The sequence below is a fragment of the Trichosurus vulpecula genome, chromosome 4, assembly GCF_011100635.1.
Source record: "Trichosurus vulpecula isolate mTriVul1 chromosome 4, mTriVul1.pri, whole genome shotgun sequence".
In the NCBI taxonomy this organism is placed as follows: domain Eukaryota; kingdom Metazoa; phylum Chordata; class Mammalia; order Diprotodontia; family Phalangeridae; genus Trichosurus; species Trichosurus vulpecula.
The window spans coordinates 235,664,432-235,684,630 of record NC_050576.1 but is presented as its reverse complement, the minus strand read 5'-3'; the positions used below and the strand labels follow the sequence as shown (position 1 = coordinate 235,684,630).

Below are 20,199 nucleotides of genomic sequence, written 5' to 3'. Positions count from 1 at the left end.
ACTGAGAAAGCTTGAAAGTCCTCTATTTTATTGAAAATCCATATTTTGCCTTGGAACATGATACTCAGTTTTGCTGGGTAGGTGATTCTAAGGTTTTAATCCTAGCTCCATTGACCTCCGGAATATCGCATTCCAAGGCCTTCGATCTCTTAATGTAGAAGCTGCCAGATCTTGGGTTATTCTGATTGGGTTTCCACAATACTCATATTGTTTCTTTCTGGCTGCTTGCAGTATTTTCTCCTTGATCTGGGAGCTCTGGAATTTGGCAACAATATTCCTAGGAGATTTCTTTTTGGGATCTATTTGAGGAGGCGATCGATGGATTCTTTCAATTTCTATTTTGCCCTGTGGCTCTAGAATATCAGGGCAGTTCTCCTTGATAATTTCTTGAAAGATGGTATCTAGGCTCTTTTTTTGATCATGGCATTCAGGTAGTCCAATAATTTTTAAATTATCTCTCCTGGATCTATTTTCCAGGTCAGTGGTTTTTCCAAGGAGATATTTCACATTGTCTTCCATTTTTTCATTCCTTTGGTTCTGTTTTATAGTATCCTGATTTCTCATAAAGTCACTAGCTTCTACTTGCTCCAATCTAATTTTTTTTTGAGATGCTGAAATGGGAAAACCTTTATTTTCACAAACCATTGAGAAATAACATCATGGTCTTGGGCACAATCTTAGTTTCCAGAAAAAACAGGTGACATTAATACAACAACAGTGGTCAAAGAAACCAGCCGCAAAGCAGATCTGACAAAGTGCTAGGCCAGGCTAGCCTTCCACCAATCTCTTGAGCAGAGCACCAAGGCCGCCTTTGGCCACCTGCAAAGGAGTCTTCTTTTTTTTGTTCTCAAGGAAGATACTCGCTCCATGGGACACCAGCAGCTTTGCTTCGTCAATCCTTTCCTCATCACAAGCTAAGTGCAGAGGAGTGTTCCCCTGAGCATCCTGGATGTTTGCAGAGGCCTTGTACTGCAGAAGGACTTGGACCATCCTCAGATTTCCCTTGGCCGAGGCCCTGTGCAATGGAGTGGACTCCAAGTGGTCAATAGCATCTGGATTAGCACCTCCTTCTAATAACATGACCGCAATCTCGTGCTTATTTTTGGATGCGGCATAGTGCAGTGGAGTACACCCATTCTGGTTGACGGAATTCACTTGTGCCCCTTTTCCTAGCAGAGCCTTCACAATCTCATCCCGGCCAGCAGAGGCAGCAATGTGAAGAGGGGACCAACCCGCATCATCTTTGTCATTCACTGGTACTCCAAAATTGAGCAGGAAGTTAACGATGTCAGTGTATCCTGCTGAGCATGCCCAATGAATTGCAGTCCGGTTATCCTGGTCAATCTTGGTGGCCTGGGTTTTGTCCGACAGGACCCTTTCCTTCAGCTGCTCAAACTTTCCGTTAAAGGCCAGGTTACAGATCTCCACGTTGGACACCAAGCCCTCCATCTCGACTCCTGGGTCTCCTTTAGCAAGTCATTGACTTGTTTTTCATGGTTTTCTCTCATCCTTCTCATTTCTCTTCCCAATTTTTCGTCTACTTCTCTAACTTGCTTTTCCAAATCCTTTTTGAGTTCTTCTATGGCCTGGGGCCAGTTCATGTTTTTCTTGGAGGCTTTTGTTGTAGGCTCTATGACTTTGTTGTCTTCTTTAGGCTGTATGTTTTGGTCTTCTTTGTCACCAAAGAAAGAATTCAAAGTTTGAGACAGAATCTGGGCGCGTTTTCGCTGCCTGGCCATATTCCCAACCAACTACTTGACCCTTGAGTTTTTCAGTGGGGTATGACTGCTTGTAGACTAATGAGTTCTATGTTCCACGTTTGTGGGGGAGGTGCCAGCTCTGTCAGACCCGCACTAATCCTTCCCCAAGAACCCCCAGTCCAGACTGGGCTTAGATCTTCGGCAGGCTGTGCACTCCTGCTCTGATCTGCCACTTAATTCCTCCCACCAGGTGGGCCTGGAGCCGGAAGTAACAACAGCTGTAGCTGCCCCACCTCCGCTGCCCCCAGGGCTGGAAGCTGAACTGTGAACTCCTTCCACTCCCGCAGCTTTTCCCACTAACCTTCTCCGCAGTCTTTGGTGTTTGTGGGTCGAAGGGTATGGTAACTGCTGCAGCTCACTGATTCAGGGCGCTAGGGCCCCCTCCGCCCGGCTCCTGGTCTGGATGGTCCACGCCGCTCAGGCTGGGCTCTGCTCCACTCCGTTCCCAGCTCCCAGCTCCCAGCTCCGTGTGGAATAGACCTCACCCAGAGACCATCCAGGTTGTCCTGGGCTGGAGCCCCGCTTCCCTCTCCTGTTCTTTGGTTCTGCCGTTCTAGAATTGGTTCAGAGCCATTTTTTATAGGTTTTTGGAGGGACTCAGGCACAGAGCTCACTCTAGTCCCTGCTTACCAGCCGCCATCTTGGCTCCGCCAAAGGAGATCAATCTTGATTTCCACATCCTTATGAATTTCCAAAGGTCAGGAGACCAAGCCAATTGAGATCTTGGATTCTGGAAGTTGTCCCATGCTGGATTTTGCTGAAAATAAAGGAGTGATAACTCCAGACAAACAAACAACCAGCATTGGGACCCAATCTAGTGGTAGCTGATATGAAGATCAGTCCAGCAGCAGTACAACATTTAGCTATGAACTCAGTGGGGCTAATGCTATGTAGAAACTATGTAAATCTTAGCCAACTTTCCCCAAACACCAAGGTGATCAAGGGGATGGTTTGTCTCATCTGTGTTGGGGAGAAATGTTTCTACTTCTGTTCTTGCCATAACTTTGAACTAGATATCCCTATGTAAAGACTAAAATTAAAGAAAAATCAAATTGGGAACTAGTCACTGGTAGTTAACAGTGGTTGTAGGAGGGAAACATTTGGAATAAATCCTCAACCAGATAATAGCAGAGAAAGAATACCCCAATTTCTCAGGAGGTCCCCTATAATACTGAGGGGGAGATGTATTCAGCTTAGCTCTGGGATACTAATCTAGAGATTGTTCACTGTAGTATGAGTAATGTAATTTACTACATGAACAAAAAAATGGGAGAACAGATCTGAATTCTGATTGGATCTAATATCCAGTCTTGGTCCCAGGGAATAAATGAAAGAACATACTTTCTGATTTTTGTAGACATTTAGACAGTTGCAGGTTTGGCATGATGCTTATGACATCCATTGAAACAGTGTTTCAGTTGGTTTTGTTCAAAAGTTGTTGTTTTTTCTTCTTTTTGTTACAAATTATTTTTCTCCTCATTTGATAGTGGGAGAGGGGTATATATGAGGAAGTCCATAATGTAAAAAGAAAAAAAATCATCAATAAAACATTTTATTTATTCATTTCTACTTATTCATTTATAGAATAAACATGAGATCCAAGTTTTAACTTGGGTCTATTAAAAAATAGTTTCCTTCATGGAATTTGGCTGACAACATTATTATCATCCAAAGTTCTCAAATAAATCCATTCCTCTAATTCTCCTTTGGTCTCATCTGCTGACACTGACGCAATGTGTTAGAAAATGGGTGTAATATGTTTCCATGTGCATCCCCAGAGATTTTTTTGTCCCAGATGATGTCTCTGTTTTTTAGCTTGACCATCATCCAAAGTTACTGTACACAATCATAGCCTGCAATCCATCTATCCCCCTAACTCCTGTTTGAGCCTTTCTCTTCCTCAGATGGATGGTATTAGGAAGCTCATTAATTACCTCACACCAGGAAATGGATTCTATGTTGCATTTAATATCAGAACAGCTATATGTGGCCATTCAGGTTGGTGTTAGTTGCATGATAAGTATGAGGTGATGTAATCTCTAGTCCCAGAAGGAAAGTGGATGCATCTTTTATCCTGAGAACATTTACAATCACATTTTGCAGTGATAAAATATTCCATCCAGGAATGGATGCTAATGAAATATATGATCATTCCACCTGCATGGCTGACTTTTTATCCATTGTCTTTATAGAGGAGACTTGACCATTTGGAAGTGAATGTTCCATGTCCACCAGGCAAATAACTTTGTAGGTGACAAGATGCCTTAGTTTAGTTAGCAGATTTTAAGTCTGACCGTAGAACCAGATTATGTTGCCCATTTCTGGTTAAGCTTCCAGAGAGACTGATTTTATCTTGGAAAAACAAACAAACAACAACAACCACCAAAAAAATTCTTTCATTTCCTTGTTTGATATGCAAGTAATCCTGGCTCCTCAAAAGCATAGCTGGAGAATTAAGAGCTAAAAGCATAGTTACCTGAGCATGAGCTATAGCAGATTTTTCCAAGCTGGAAGGATGCACAATCTAATTTTTGTAAATGATAGATTCTCAATCCTTCTGATTCTTTATCTCTCTTTAGCCTTTGGTAGTGTTGATCACCTCCCTCTACTTAATACTCTCTTCTAAGTTTTTCTGACAATACTCTTTCCTGCCGTCCCCCCCCCCCACACACACCCTTCTGACCCCTGCTCCTCAGACTTCTTTGCAAAGATCTTTATCCAGGCCTTGATCACTAACTTGCGTGTTTCCCAAGGCTCTTTTATGGCCCTTCTTCTCTTCTCACTTTATATTATTTGACTTGGAAATCTCATCAGTTCCCATGGATTTAATTATCATCACTATGCAGACAACTCTCAGATCTACTCATCCAGGACCAACCTCTCTGCCTATTTGATATCCTGAACTTCATGTCCAATTATCTTAAACATGTCCAAAATTGAGCTAAGTTATCTGTTTTTCCCCTCAACCCTCACCTCTTCCTTACTTCCCTTTTACTGTCAAGGGTACCACCATCCTCCCTGTCACCCAGGCTCATAACCCATGTCTTTCAATTCCTCACTCTTTCAAGACCCCTATACATTGTACAGCCAAGCAATAGAGGCCCTCATCACTTCATGCCTGGATTATTGCAATAAGCTTCTGACTGGCCTCCTTGCCTGAAGTATCTGTCCACTCCACTCCCTTCTCACATAGCTCCCAAAGCGATCTTCCTAAAGCTCACTTCTGATCACATCTCTTTCCTATTCAATAAAATCCAGTGGTTCCCAATCGCTTCTAGGACCAAATATAAAATCTTCTGCTTCCTTTTAAAATGCTTCATAACTAACTCCCTTCCCATTATTCTGCCTTTTATACCCTATCCCTCTGAGTGCTCTGTAATATAGTCACTCTGACATCCTTACTATGCCTCATCTCAGGTACTCCATCTCCCAAGTCCAGGAATTTTCACTAACTGACTTCTGTTATCTGGAATTCTCTCCCTCCTCACATTTGCCTCCTGGCTTCCTTCAGGTCTTATTCAAATTTTCCTTCTTTTGCAAGAAAGTTTTCCTGGCTCTCTTTAAGGTTAATCTGTTCCCTCTGAGACTATTTTCGCTTTATCCTGTGTCTGTCTTGTTTGTACATATTGGTTTCTGTGTCATCTCCTGGATGGCATTCTGAGCTCTTTGAAGGTAAACACTGTCTTTTGTCTTTTTTTTTACATCCTCTGCATTGAGAAGAGTGCTTGGCACATAGTAGGTGCTGAATAAATGCTTGTTGGCTTGACAAACCTAGATAATGGTGGAGATGCTGCTTTCTAGAAGATTAGCCTCCAGGTGGCAAATTTATGAACCAATTTATTAAGTCATAAAAGGACTGTAATATAGATTAGTGGAGGATATATGCAAATAGATAAAATCTTCTATCTGTCTTTGAAGTATTAAATATCATGCATCTGTACACTGATGCCTCAGAGATAACCAAAATGATTTGGTAGCTTCTGAACACGAAATTCTTTAAATCTCAGGCAATATAATACTAAACTAAAGCTAGCACACAAAGATGGGCAGTAGATGTGCCAAGACTTTATCTACAGGAAATAAGGATTGTAAATAATGCTCCCCTCTGGGTTACCTCTCAAAAGAAAACTACATGAAATAAAGAGGTAAATATCTCATCAAATTCATCTGTCACCTTCACAATATAGCTGTAAAAAGCAGGAACTGCAATAAATTTTGGGAAAAGGAGGACAGAGGATTTAAAGTATGTGTCCAGCCAAGGAATGAGCTTATTGATCGTCAACGCTTATTTTCACACTAGTGATGAACATACTTGCCAGAAGTGAAAGAGATTATATCTTCTTTAATTTATTCTAATCTTTTATATCACTTTTATATTGCTCTCAACCTATATTCCCAGCTTCATTACAAGTAATTTCCCTTCTTGTACTTTATGGTCCAGCCAAACTGGCTGTCTCTGTTTCTTCCATACAGTTCTCCACTTTCCATTTCCATGTGTTTCCACTGGCCATCCCCCATTCCTGGGATGCTGGCCTTCCTCACCTCATAAAGTCTCTTTTTTTTCTTTATAAAATTTATTTATGTATTTTTAGTTTACAACATTCAGTTCCACAAGCTTCTGAGTTTTCAATTTTCCCCCACTCCCTCCTCCCCAAGATGGCATACAATCTGATATAGGCTCTACATATACATAGAATCCCTTTCTTTCTTCAAGGCACAACTTAAACACAAGTTTATAGACATAATTCCCCAAGAGTAGTGCCCTCCCTAAATAGCAACCTGATATTTGACCTCCTTGGACGTACTTGATAAAATATACAATATTTATTTTGTTTATAACATATAGTATTGTTCTGGGTTGGGCCTGATTCAGTAATTAGTAATTTAGGTTTAACACTATAATAGAATGAGGCATTCTTAGGAATTCAGTCTTTAACAAAAGGAAATTAACATAACCATAGCAGAATAAAAAGATATTCAAGAAGGCTGCACATTTAGAGCCTATTCAGCTCATTCAACTGAGCAAAGCTTACATGGTGATTCACAGACAAATCATCTGAGAGTCCTTCCTGCTCCTTGTGGCTGCTTTGTGCCCAGGAGATGATGCAGTCATATTAACATTCTGAGCCTTTAGTCACTGGAGTCTACCAAGTCATGAGGCAGGTCTCAGTACCTTTTAAGGAAAAAACATCTTAACGTGAATGTTGTGGAATTATTACGGTTAGGATATTGTTCCTCCCACACCCCACCCCTGGGTCTTAACATCTTTTACTGGACCTTCCAAATGAAATAACATTGTAAGACACTTACTACAGTGCTTGGCACACAGTAGATGCTTAGTAAATGCTTATTTCCTTCCCATTTCCCCTTCCATCACTGAAATGACTGTAAGGCTGTTATTGGTCAAACCTGACCTGTAATATTTAAGAAGTCTGATATAGGAGGCACTAAAGGAAAAAAGGAAACTAAAACAACAGAAAAATAATAAAATGGAAACAAACAACGTAAGAATTTCTTGAACAAGTTACTAAATCTGGAAAAGCCCCAGGAAGGACTAAGAACCAGGTCTAAATGGTGAGATCCATATGTGGATGATTTGAAATCTTTGCGGCTCATAGTAGTAATCCCAATATAGAAAGGTGACCATAAGTTTGACCAGCAACAAGAATATCAGAAATGATGTATAGCAAAATTGATAACGTTTCCTTCAAAGTCTCTGATCCTAATCACAGGTCAGAGAGAATGGACTTGCACAATCAACAACTTTGCATATTCTGGTCCACCAGCCACAAGGTCCCCTTCTTTGGGATTCCTATAGCAGGAATGGTATACAAAGTCTTTGTTTTGTGATTGTCCTCTGAAGGAATGCCCTTCCTTTGTGGAGGGTGGTTAGAAACTTTTACCTCCCCTTTGTTGCTGTAAAGCAAGTTCCCTGCCAAAGATATCTCCCTTTGGTCTTCTTTTTTTAATTATTATTTATTTAATATTTTTAGATTTCAGGATTGATTTGCACAAGATTTTGAGTTACAAATTTTCTTCCCATTTCTACCCTCTGCCCACTCCAAAATGGCATATATTCTGATTGCCCCATTCCTCAGTCAGCCCACACTTCTGTCACTCCACTCCCTCACATCCCCTTTTCTCTTTCTTTCTTGTAGGGCAACATAGATTTCTATGCCCCATTGCCTGTATATTTTATTTCCCAGTTGCATGCAGAAACAACTTTTTTTGGAACATCTGCTTTTAAAACTTTGAGTTTCAAAATCTCTCCCCGGAGGCGGAGCCAAGATGGCCGCATGAAGGCAGCATCTCACCGGAGCTCACTCACAAGGTCTGTCAGATTCCTATAAAAAAGTGAATTTGAGCAGATTTGAGAGAGTCAGAAACCGCGAGCAGTCGGCGTGGGGCAAATTTCCGAACCGGTAGAGTTTGAAAGGCCGGAGGAACGAACCTTCAGGCTCCGAGAGTGCTCGGTGCGGAGCTGCTCCAGACCAAGGCGGAAGCGGCTGGCCGAGAAATCCACGTGGGAGACAGGCTGGGAGAAAGCTGGGCGCCCGGAACCGGCAGAGATCCCCAGGCCTCCCAACACAGGACGGCAGTCTGTGGGAGCGACGAGAGGCAGCGCAACGCCACAAGCCGTGAAAACACCCACTCCGGACGCCTGCAAAACCCAGGAACGCGGCTTCTTGAACTTCTGGAAGACTCAATGGCCAGGTAAACGGCTCTAACCCCTCCCCCCCTCACCCAGAGAATTCCTCGGGAAAAAAAAAAAAAAGAGAACTGAAACAGAGGAGAGAGTAGTGGGGCCTCATAGGACAAATACTAGAAAGGAGTCAACGCCAGGAGCCCAGACGTAACCTTGCTCCCCCAGGGGAAGTGCCAGACATCAGCTCAAACAACAAACAGCTGAGACCATTGCTGAAAAGCAAGTGCTGGAGAGCACTCACAGGGAGTGAGACGCCAGGGAGCCAGACCAATCCCCCACACCTCAGGAAACTGAAGGTTTTAATTCTAGACTCACAACCCCCAGAATAAGAAAGCTGGGACAGAGAGCCCAAAGATAGAAATTCGGTGTAACGCCAGGAAAAGGGAAAACAACAAATATGAAGAAGAATACAAAAAAACCGAGGACAATAGATTCTTTTTATGGAGACAGGCAGGATCAAAATATCGACATGGAGGAGGACGGCATTGACACGGTAGATACATCAGATACCTCAAAAGCTAATATGAACTGGTCTCCAGCCCAAAAAGCACTGCTGGAAGAGCTAAAGGAGAATTTTAAAAACCAAATTAGGGAGGTAAAAGAAAACATGAAAAAAATGGAAAAGTCCCTAAAGAATAAGATTGGCGAAATGGCTACGGAGATACAGAATCTAAAGAGAGAAAATGACACCCTGAGAGGTGAAATCAACCAATTGAAAATGGAGGCTCAAAAGCAAAATTTAAACACTAACTCATTTAAAATTAGACTTGAGCAAGTGGAAGCTAATGAATCTATGAGGCATCAAGAAGTAATAAAACAAAATGTAAAGAATGAAAAAATAGAAAAAAATGTGAAATATCTGATTGGCAAGACAACTGACCTGGAAAATAGATCCAGGAGAGACAATTTGAGAGTTATTGGTCAACCGGAAATCCACGATGAAAAAAGGAGCCTTGACAGCATCTTCGAAGAAATTATCAAAGACAACTGCCCAGAGGTCCTAGAACCAGAGGGCAAAATAGTCATTGAAAGAATTCATCGATCACCCCCTGAAAGAGATCCCAAACTGAAAACACCAAGAAATATTATAGCCAAATTTCAGAGCTATAAACTCAAGGAGAAAATACTGCAAGCAGCCAAAAAGAAGCAATTCAAATATCGTGGAACTACAGTCAGGATCACGCAGGATCTCTCAGCTTCCACATTAAAAGACAGGAAAAATTGGAATATGATATTCCGAAGGGCAAAGGAGCTGGGACTACAACCAAGGATCAACTACCCAGCAAAACTAAGCATAATTTTCCAGGCAAGGCAATGGACATTCAATGAAATAAGGGAATTCCAGACCTTCCTGATGAAAAGGCCAGAACTCAATGGAAAATTTGATCTCCAAATACAAAACTCAAGAGAGACATAAAAAGGTAACCAGGGGGAAAAACCCCACAAACATCATTAACCAATAAGCTTAGGTTGTTTACATCTTTAAGTGGGATTATATCACCTTATGTATGTTTTTTATGTGTATATATATATATATATATATATATATATATATATATATATATACACACATATATAAGTCATTCTTGTGAATGGTACAACTATTGTGACAAATGAAAGGGATATACATAGGTTGTGAATGCCTGTATAAATTAACCGATGTAAAGATATAAAATATAAATAAGAGATATAAAGGGAGGGCTATGAGGGAAGTGGTAAAGAGGTAGTAGAAAAGGGTAAATTACACCAAAGGAAGTGGCAAAGAAACATATTATACTAGAGGGAAAGAAGGGAGGGAGAAGAGCAGTATTTGAGCTTTACTGTCATCTAATATAGTTCAAGAAGGGAATAACATACTCTGATAAGTTTAGAAATCTAACTTGTCCTACGGGAAGTGGGAGGGAAAGGGGGGAAAAAGGGAGGGGGGAGGGCAGAAGGAAGAGGAGAAGTAGCAAGTGGGTAACGGTTAGATAAGGGAGGGGAATAAAGAGGGAGGGTTAACTGAGGAAAGCGGCGGTCAAAAGCAAAACTTTGTTGAGGAGTAGAAGGGGAAAGGGAGAAATAAAAGCATAAACACGGGGAATTAGGATGGAGAAAAAGACACAGATAGAAATCATAACCCTGAACGTGCAGGGGATGAACATTCTCACAAAACAGAAGCAGATAGCAGAATGGATTAAAAACCATAATCCTACAATATGCTGTTTACAAGAAACACATCTGAAACAGGGGGATACACATAGGGTTAAGGTAAAAGGCTGGAGTAAAATATATTGTGCCTCAGCTAAAGTAAAAAAAGCAGGTGTAGCAATCCTAATCTCAGGCAAAGCAAAAGTAAAGATAGATCTAATTAAAAGAGATAAGGAAGGACATTATATCCTGCTAAAAGGCACCGTAAACAATGAAGCAATATCATTGCTTAACATATATGCACCAAGTGGTAAGGCATACAATTTCTTAGAGGAGAGGTTAAGGGAGTTACAGGAAGAAATAGACAGCAAAACTATAATATTGGGAGACCTCAACCTCCCCCTTTCTGAACTTGATAAATCTACCTCAAAATAAATAAGAAAAAAGTTAAGGAGGTAAACAGAATTTTAGAAAAGGCACATATGATAGACCTCTGGAGAAAACTGAATGGGGATAAAAAGGAATATACTTTCTTCTCAAAAGTACATGGCACATACTCAAAAATTGACCATGTACTAGGGCATAAAAACCTCACATTCCAGTGCAGAAAAGCAGAAGTAGTCAATGCATCCTTTTCAGATCATGATGCAATAAGAGTCATTTTTAATAAAGTACCATGGAAAAACAAGCTAAAAACTAATTGGAAACTAAATAATTTAATTCTAAAGAGTGAGTGGGCCAAAGAACAAATCAGAGAAACAATTAATAATTTCATTCAAGAGAATGACAATAATGAAACAACATACCAAAACTTATGGGATGCAGCAAAAGCAGTTCTTAGGGGAAGTTTTATATCTCTAAATGCCTACATGAATAAAATAGCGAAAGAGGAGATCAATGATCTGGGCAGACAGCTGAAAAAGCTAGAAAAATAGCAAATTGAAAACCCCCAAGTAAATACCAAATTAGAAATACTGAAAATCAAAGGAGAGATTAATAAAATTGAAACCAAGAAAACTATTGAATTAATAAATAAAACAAAGAGCTGGTTTTATGAAAAAACCAATAAAATTGACAAACCTTTGGCCAATTTGATTAAAAAAAAGAAAGAAGAAAATCAAATTACCAGTATCAAAAATGAAAAGGGTGAGGTCACCTCTAATGAAGAGGAAATCAAAACAATAATTAGGAATTATTTTGCCCAACTGTATGCCCATAAATTTGACAACCTTAGAGATATGGATGAATATCTACAAAAACATAAACTGCCCAGAGTAACAGAGAAGGAAGTGAAATTTCTTAATGACCCCATATCAGAAAAAGAAATTGAGCAGGCCATCAACGAACTCCCTAGGAAAAAATCTCCAGGGCCAGATGGTTTTACATGTGAATTCTATCAAACATTTAAAGAACAACTAATTCCAATACTTTGTAGACTATTTGGGAAAATAGGTGAAGAAGGAGTCCTACCAAATTCTTTTTATGACACAAATATGGTACTAATACCCAAACCAGGTAGAGTTAAAACAGAGAAAGAAAATTGTAGACCAATTTCTCTAATGCATATTGATGCAAAAATTTTAAATACAATATTAGCAAAAAGATTGCAGCAACTCATCATGAGAATAATACACTATGACCAGGTAGGATTTATTCCAGGAATGCAAAGCTGGTTCAACATTACGAAATGCATTAGCATAATTGACCATATCAACAACAAAACTAGCCGAAACCATATGATCATCTCAATAGACGCAGAAAAAGCCTTTGACAAAGTACAACACCCCATTCCTATTAAAAACACTAGAAAGCATAGGAATAAGGGGAACCTTCCTCAAAATTATAAATAGCATCTACCTAAAACCATCAACAAGCATTATTTGTAATGGGGATAAACTAGATGCATTCCCAATAAGATCAGGGGTGAAACAAGGATGTCCATTATCACCCCTATTATTCAATTTGGTACTGGAAGCATTAGCTGTAGCAATAAGAGAAGAAAAAGAAATTGAAGGAATTAGAATAGGAAAAGAAGAAACTAAATTATCACTTTTTGCAGATGATATGATGATTTACCTAGAGAATCCTAGAGAATCAATTAAAAAACTACTTGAAATAATAAACAACTTTAGCAAAGTTGCAGGATATAAAATAAACCCACATAAATCCTCAGCATTCCTATACATTACTGACAAAGCCCAACAGCAAGAGATAGAAAGAGAAATTCCATTCAAAGTTACTGAAGGCACTATAAAATATTTGGGAGTCTATTTGCCAAGACAAACCCAGGGCCTATATGAACATAACTATGAAACACTTTTCACGCGAAGAAAATCAGATCTAAATAAATGGAGAAATATCAGTTGCTCATGGTTAGGCCGAGCTAATATAATAAAAATGACAATTCTACCTAAATTAATCTATCTATTCAGTGCCATACCAATCGAACTACCAAAATTTTTTTTTTACTGAGCTGGACAAAATAATAACAAAATTCATTTGGAAAAACAAGAGGTCTGGAGTATCTAGGATATCAATGAAAAGACATGCTAGAGATGGTGGCTTAGCCACACCAGATATTAAACTGTACTACACAGCAGCAGTCATCAAAACTGCCTGGTACTGGTTAAGAAACAGGGATGTGGATCAGTGGAATAGGATAGGTACACAAATAGGTGAAATCAACAAGTTTAGCAATCTACTCTTTGATAAACCCAAAGAGGCAAGTTTCTGGGCTAATAATTCACTATTTCACAAAAACTGTTGGGAAAATTGGAAAATGGTAGGGCAAAAACTGGGCATAGACCAATATCTTACACCATATACCAAAATAAAGTCAAAATGGGTTCATGATTTAGGAGTAAAAGTTGATACTCTAAGTAATTTGGGAAAGCAAGGAATAGTTTACTTATCAGATTTGTGGAAAAGTAAAGAATTCATGACCCAACAAGAGATAGAGAGCATTACAAAATGCAAAATGGATAATTTTGATTATGTCAAATTGAAATGTTTTTGTACAAAAAAAGCCAATGCAACAAGAATTAGGAGGGAAGCAGAAAATTGGGAGAAAATCTTTGCAACTAGTATCTCTGATAAAGGCCTCATCTCTAAAATATACAGGGAGCTGAGCCAAATATATAGGAATACAAGCCATTCCCCAATTGAGAAATGGTCAAAGGATATGAACAGGCAGTTTTCAGAGGAAGAAATTAAAGCCATCTACAGGCATATGGAAAAATGCTCTGGATCGCTGCTGATTAGAGAAATGCAAATCAAAACAACTCTTAGATAACACATCTCTCCTGTCAGATTGGCTAAAATAACAAATCAGGAGAATGATAAATGCTGGAAAGGATGTGGGGAAATTGGAACATTGTTGCATTGCTGGTGGAGTTGTGAGCTGATCCAGCCATTTTGGATGGCGGTTTGGAACTACGCCCAAAGGGCTATAGAAATGTTCATACCCATTGACCCAGCAATTCCACTTCTAGGGTTGTATCCCAAAGAAATCACGCAAGAGGGAAAAGGACCCATATGTACAAGAATATTTATAGCGGCTCTCTTTGTGATAGCCAAGAATTGGAAATCAAAGGGATGCCCATCAATTGGGGAATGGCTGAACAAGCTGTGGTATATGAAGGTGATGGAATACTATTGTGCCATAAGAAATGGGGATGATGCAGACTTCATAACAACCTGGAAAAACCTACACGACATAATGCTGAGTGAACGGAGCAGAGCCAGGAGAATGTTGTGCACAGCCACAGATATATGGATTCCGTGAGGACCAACCCTGAAAAACTGTGCTTTTCTCAGCAACCTAAGGGGCAAGGACAACTCCAGGGGACTCACGATGGAGAATGCTATCTTCATCGAGACAAAGAACTGCGAAGTTTGAATACAGACTGAGGCACACTACATGCTCGCCTTTTCTGCTTCTCTTTTGTTTTTGTTTTTGGGGTTTTTTTTTGTTTTTTTGGTTCTGTTTCTTCTTTCTCATGATTCATTCCATTGGTCAAAATTCTTCTCCACGACTTTAGTAGTGCATAAATTAATTCAATGTGAAGTTATACATGACAGTTATATGAGACTTCATGCCGTCTTGGGGAGGGAGGGGGGAGGGAGGGGAGAAAAACTGGAACTCAAAACTATGTAGAACCGTGCGTGGTAAACTAAAAATTAATAAAGAAATTTATTAAAAAAAAAAATCTCTCCCCTCTTCCCTCCCCAACCACCCTCCCTGAAAAGTCAAGAAATTCAACATAGGCCACATGCATAACATTATGCAAAACCTTTCCACAATACTCATGTTGTGGAAGACTAACTATATTTTGCTCCCTCCTATCCTGTCCCCCTTCATTGAATTTTCTCTCTTGACCCTGTCCCTTGTCAAATGTGTCTGATTTGGATTACCTCCTCCCCCTACCTGCCTTCCCTTCTATCATCCCACCTTTTTATCCACTTCTTCCTTCTTTCCTGTGGGGTAAGGTTCCCAATTGAGTGTGTATGTTGTTCCCTCCTCAAGTTAAATCCAAAGAGAGCAAGATTCACTCATTCCCCCTCACCTGCCCCCTCTTCCCTTCCAAAAGAAGTGCTTTTTCTTGCCACTTTTATGTGAGATAATTTACCCAATTCTACCTCTTCTTTTCTCCCTCTGTCAATATATTCCTCTCTCTTCCCTTAGATTGATTTTATTTTTTTAGATATCATCCCTTTGTATTCAACTAACCTTGTGCCCCCTGTCTATATATGTATGTATATACCTTTCAACTACCCTGACACTGAGGTCTCATGATTTACACACATCATCTTTCCATGCAGCAGTGTAAATAAAACAGTTAAATTTTAGTAATTCCCTTATGATTTCTCTTTCTTGTTTACCTTTTCATGCTTCTCTCCATTCTTGTGTTTTAAAGTCAAATTTTCTATTTAGCTCCGGTCTTTTCACTAAGAAAGCTTAAAAGTCCTTTATTTTATTGAAAACCCATATTTTGCCTTGGAGCATTATACTCAGTTTTGCTGAGTAGGTGATTCTTGGTTTTAATCCTAGCTCCATTGACCTCCAGAATATCATATTCCAAGCCCTTCGATCCCTTAATGTAGAAGATGATATATCTTGTGTTATCCTGATTGTGTTTCCACAATACTCAAATTATTTCTTTCTGCCTGACTGCAGTATTTTCTCCTTTATCTGGGAGTTCTGGAATTTGGCAACAATATTCCTAGGAGTTCTCTTTTGGGGATCTTTTTCAGGAAGCAATCGTTGGATTCTTTCAGTTTCTATTTTACCCTCTGGCTCTAGAATATCAGGGCAGTTTTCCTTGATAATTTCTTGAAAGTTGATATCTAGGTTCTTTTTCTGATCATGGCTTTCAGGTAGTCCAATAATTTTTAAATTATCTCTCCTGGATGTATTTTCCAGGTCAGTGGTATTTCCAATGAGATATTTGACATTGTCTTCCACTTTTTCATTCCTTTGGTTCTGTTTTATAATATCTTGGTTTCTCATAAAGTCACTAGCTTCTACTTGCTCCAATCTAATTTTTAAGGTAGTATTTTCTTCAGTGGTCCGTTGGAACTCCTCTTGCATTTGGCTAATTCCACCTTTCAAGGCATTCTTCTCCTCATTGGCTTTTTGGAGCTCTTTTGCCATTTGAGTTAGTCTATTTTTCAAGGTGTTATTTTTTTCAGTATTTTTGGGACATCTCCTTTAGCGAGTCATTGACTTGTTTTACATGGTTTTCTCACATCCCTATCATTTCTCTTCCCAATTTTTCCTCTACTTCTCTTGCTTCCTTTTCCAAATCCTTTTTAAGCTCTTCCATGGCCTGACACCAATTCATACTTTTCTTGGAGGCTTTTGATGTAGGCTCTTTGGCTTTGTTGACTTCTTCTGGATGTATGTTTTGATCTTTTTTTGTCACCAAAAAGATTCCAAAGTCTGAGTCTGAATCTGAGTCCATTTTTGCTGCCTGGCCATGTTCCCAGACAATTACTTGACCCTTGAGCTTTTTGTCAGGACATGACTGCTTGTAGAGTAGAGAGTACTTTGTCCCAAGCTTGAGGGGCTGTGCTGCTGTTTCAGAGCTACTTCTACACAGCAAGCTCTGCCACACCTGTGCTCCTTCTCCGCCAGAACTGCCAACCAGGATTGCAGCCCAGATCCAGGCAGAGCAAAGCATTCTTTCCACTCCCTGTCTAATTTGCTGCTTAATTCCTCCCACCAGGTGGGCGTGGACTGGAAGCAACTGCAGCTGTAGCTCCAGAAGGAGCCTCAGAGCTGTACCACCTCTGCCACCGCTGGGGCGATGACTGTCCTAGAAATTTTTCCCACTAACCTGCTCTGTTGTCTTTGGTGTTTGTGGGTTGAGAAGTGTGGTAACTACCACAGCTCAGTGATTCAGGGCCCGATGGCCTGTTGTTCCCTGCTCCTGGTCTGGTTGGTCCTGGCACAGCCTATGCTGGGCTCTTCTCTGCTCTCCTCCCAGCTCCCTGAGATAGACCCTTCCCATGGACTATCCAGGCTGTCCTGGGCTGGAGCCCTGCTTCCCTCTTCTATTTCATGGGTTCTGCAGCTATAGAATTTGTTTAGAGCCATTGTCTATAGGTGTTTGGACGGACCTGGTGGAAAGCTTAAGCAAGTCCCTGCTCTCCAGCTGCCATTTTGGCTCTGCCCCACCCCCTCCCTTTGGTCTTCTAAGCTTTCCCTGGGAAGAAGTTCTACATGGATCACTGTGTTGTGCCTGGGTGCACTGTGGAAAAGACTATCAATTATACATTATAGTAGCAATAGGCTACAGTGGATTTTATGCCATAGCACATTAGAATACCCACTTTTCTGCCACTGGGGACTCTGCCTACAGCCTACTTCTCACTTTCTTCTGTCTTAAGCTGTGCTAGTAGGCTCTAGCCTTCCCACTCCTGCCTGGTGCCATTGGCCCTGAATCACTTTTCTCTTGTCATTGTAGATGGACCCCAAGTCATTGACCACTGCCTGCTCTGCAGGAGTCAACTGCTATCCCCCTCTACTGGGAGAGGGCAACTGGGACTACTGAGGCTGAGCTCTTTTGTTTTGTGCTGTGAGGGAGTCTTGCTGTAGACTTGAGCACTGCCACTACTGGGGCCTGACTTTGCCCCCCCCAAAAGGTTCCTGGGAGTGTTTCTTTCCTCTGATCTTCCATATTTAGCAGGTACACTGTGGGTGGTGCTGCTGCTGGGGTCTGATTGTCCTCCTATGCTGGAGGAGAAAAGACAGAAGTCATCATAGAAAGCAACAAAACTGGAAACTGGTCTGCTCAGGTTCCATGTTCCCTAATCCCCATCCCCACATGCAAGGATTAGTCTTTTATTCTTTTATGCTGGCTTCAGGGAATCATTTGGAGACTTGAGTTCTATGCTGCTGAGCAAAACAAGAGAGAGTGAGAGGAAGAGAGAGAGAGAGAGAGAGAGAGAGAGAGAGAGAGAGAGAGAGAGAGAGAGAGAGAGAGAGAGAGAGAGAGAGAAACAGAGACAGAGAGACAGAGAGATAGAGAGACAGAGAGAGACAGAGACTGACAGAGAGACAATGACAGAAAGACAGAGAGATACAGAGAAAGAGACAGAGAGAAAACAGTGAGTCAGAGAGAGACAGAGACACACAGAGTTCACAGAGTGTTCACAATTCATATTTAAATCACCTGGAGGTCCTAAATGCCTCTCTTTGATGACTATCCCTTCCTTCTATGACTTAGTAAATCTCTTTTTGTCAGCTGCTGAATCATCTACAAGTGCCTTATTTTGTTCCAGTATGAAACCTAAGCTACCACAGGACTGGCCTGGATGAGGCCCAAACCAGAACGACTGGGGCAGTCTTATAATCCTATGTGATTATACAGAAAGTTGTTTTTGGCCATTCAATAACATAGAAAACTACCCCTCACTCTCACTTCTATATTTTAAAAAATGATTTTAGACAGTTGTTGTGGATGAAAAAATTCTTCTATCTACAGCCAACCAAGTAATGAATATCTCTGAGCTTATCTGGTCTAATCTTGGAAATGAACACTATAGTCTGTAATACCTAAATCTTTCTTTGTTTGGTAGGACCAATACTTCTCTGGAATATGTTTGGATAAATCAGGGTTAACTTGATCCTAAGGGGAGGCATTGGAGTAGGACACACAAATAGGAGGGTCAGATTATGGGGATAAGAAGGTCAGGGTAAAATGCATATTTCTCAAATTTGTTGATTGACCTCATAATTCCTACAAATGTATAGTGTTCTACTCAGTCTCCTGGGAGAATCTCCCTCTATTGCACATGGATAGCCAAAAGATAAACCAAAATCAATTTTTCAATCAACAAGTATTTATTGAATATAAACCAAAATCAACTGAACAATTAATTATTATTTATTAAACTCTTACTAATATAGGAATTGTGCTAGGCATTGGAAAGCCAAGCTAAAATTTAAATAGTTTCTTCCTTCAAGGAGCTCATAAGCTATCTATACATATATGTTCACAGTTGACACAACAAATATTTATAATTCAATAAACATTTATTAGGAGCCTACTACATATCAGGTATCGTGCTAGGTTCTGGGGAGCAAATTCAATTAAACAAGTTGCTTCCTCCCATGAAGGACCTTACAATCAAATTATAGAAGACAACACACAAAAGGAAGCTAAAAATATAGGGGTGGGGGGAGGGTGATTACACAACGAAGTCCAAAAGCGGTGTGATGGGGGGAAATGAAGTGACTGTTTTGGTCTCCCTTATTAAATGCAGATTTTAGACCTTGTGGTTCTGCCCTTCAATCACATGGTCCAATCAGATGAGCAGAGGATACTGAAGAGGTGTGAGTATCAAGGCTAATTTATCTCCAAAGGATGATGAGATATTTCAGTGATGGGGTTCCTGGGGCATGATGTCAGGACGGAAAAATCCAATCATCCAAAAGCAGTGCAATTGGCAATAAATGAAGGACTAACGGGAGATTACAAATAAAAATCAGGTTCTTTGGAGTATGATGTGAGCAGCTAAGGAGGGGGAAGTTAAGGAAAGGTTCTGGTAGAAAGTGGTACATGAGCTGAGTTTTGAAGAAAACAAGGAATCCTAAATCTTTCAGGAGTATAGTGCTGGCCATTCCTGTGGACTGAAAATAAGTTAAAAAAGATTTCTGATTGATTTATTAAAACAACCAAAGATTGAAATTGGTTGAAGGCATTAAAAAATAAAACCTTTAAAATTTCTTTTTTTTTTTTACAAACAATTTATTTACTTGAATACTTTACATTATGTGAGATTCCCTTAGATATGCCACTGGGATAAGCTATCAGGAATATCATTTCATGGAGAATGTAAGACATCTTTGAGCATGATATCACTTTGGTAGTAGATGCAAGAAATATCAATTTTACTAATTAGATAAATTGCTTTGGACAATAAAATTAAACATTCTAAGTGACAAGTATGCTCAGAGTTTTGGGGATAGATCTAAAAACAAAACTGAGCTCTCAAAGGATTTTGTCTCAAAGGATTCAGGGGAAAATAATATATATATATAAAAGTTAGCAAATGTGGACACTTTACAATACAGTATTTTAAGGAGAAAATTATAAT

General features: G+C 40.0%; 1 protein-coding gene across 1 annotated transcript; it reads right to left on the bottom strand.

The window, feature by feature from the left end:
• Positions 1-596: 596 nt before the first annotated feature.
• LOC118848051 (26S proteasome non-ATPase regulatory subunit 10-like) lies at positions 597-1,452 on the bottom strand. Its single transcript, XM_036756785.1, has one exon. It carries the CDS (start codon positions 1,447-1,449, stop codon positions 769-771), a length of 681 nt encoding a protein of 226 aa, XP_036612680.1. The 5' UTR covers positions 1,450-1,452; the 3' UTR covers positions 597-768.
• Positions 1,453-20,199: the final 18,747 nt, after the last annotated feature.

Bases quoted from the DNA above. Each gene is read 5' to 3' on its own strand.
- LOC118848051 (XM_036756785.1), bottom strand. From the start codon at position 1,449: ATGGAGGGCTTGGTGTCCAACGTGGAGATCTGTAACCTGGCCTTTAAC.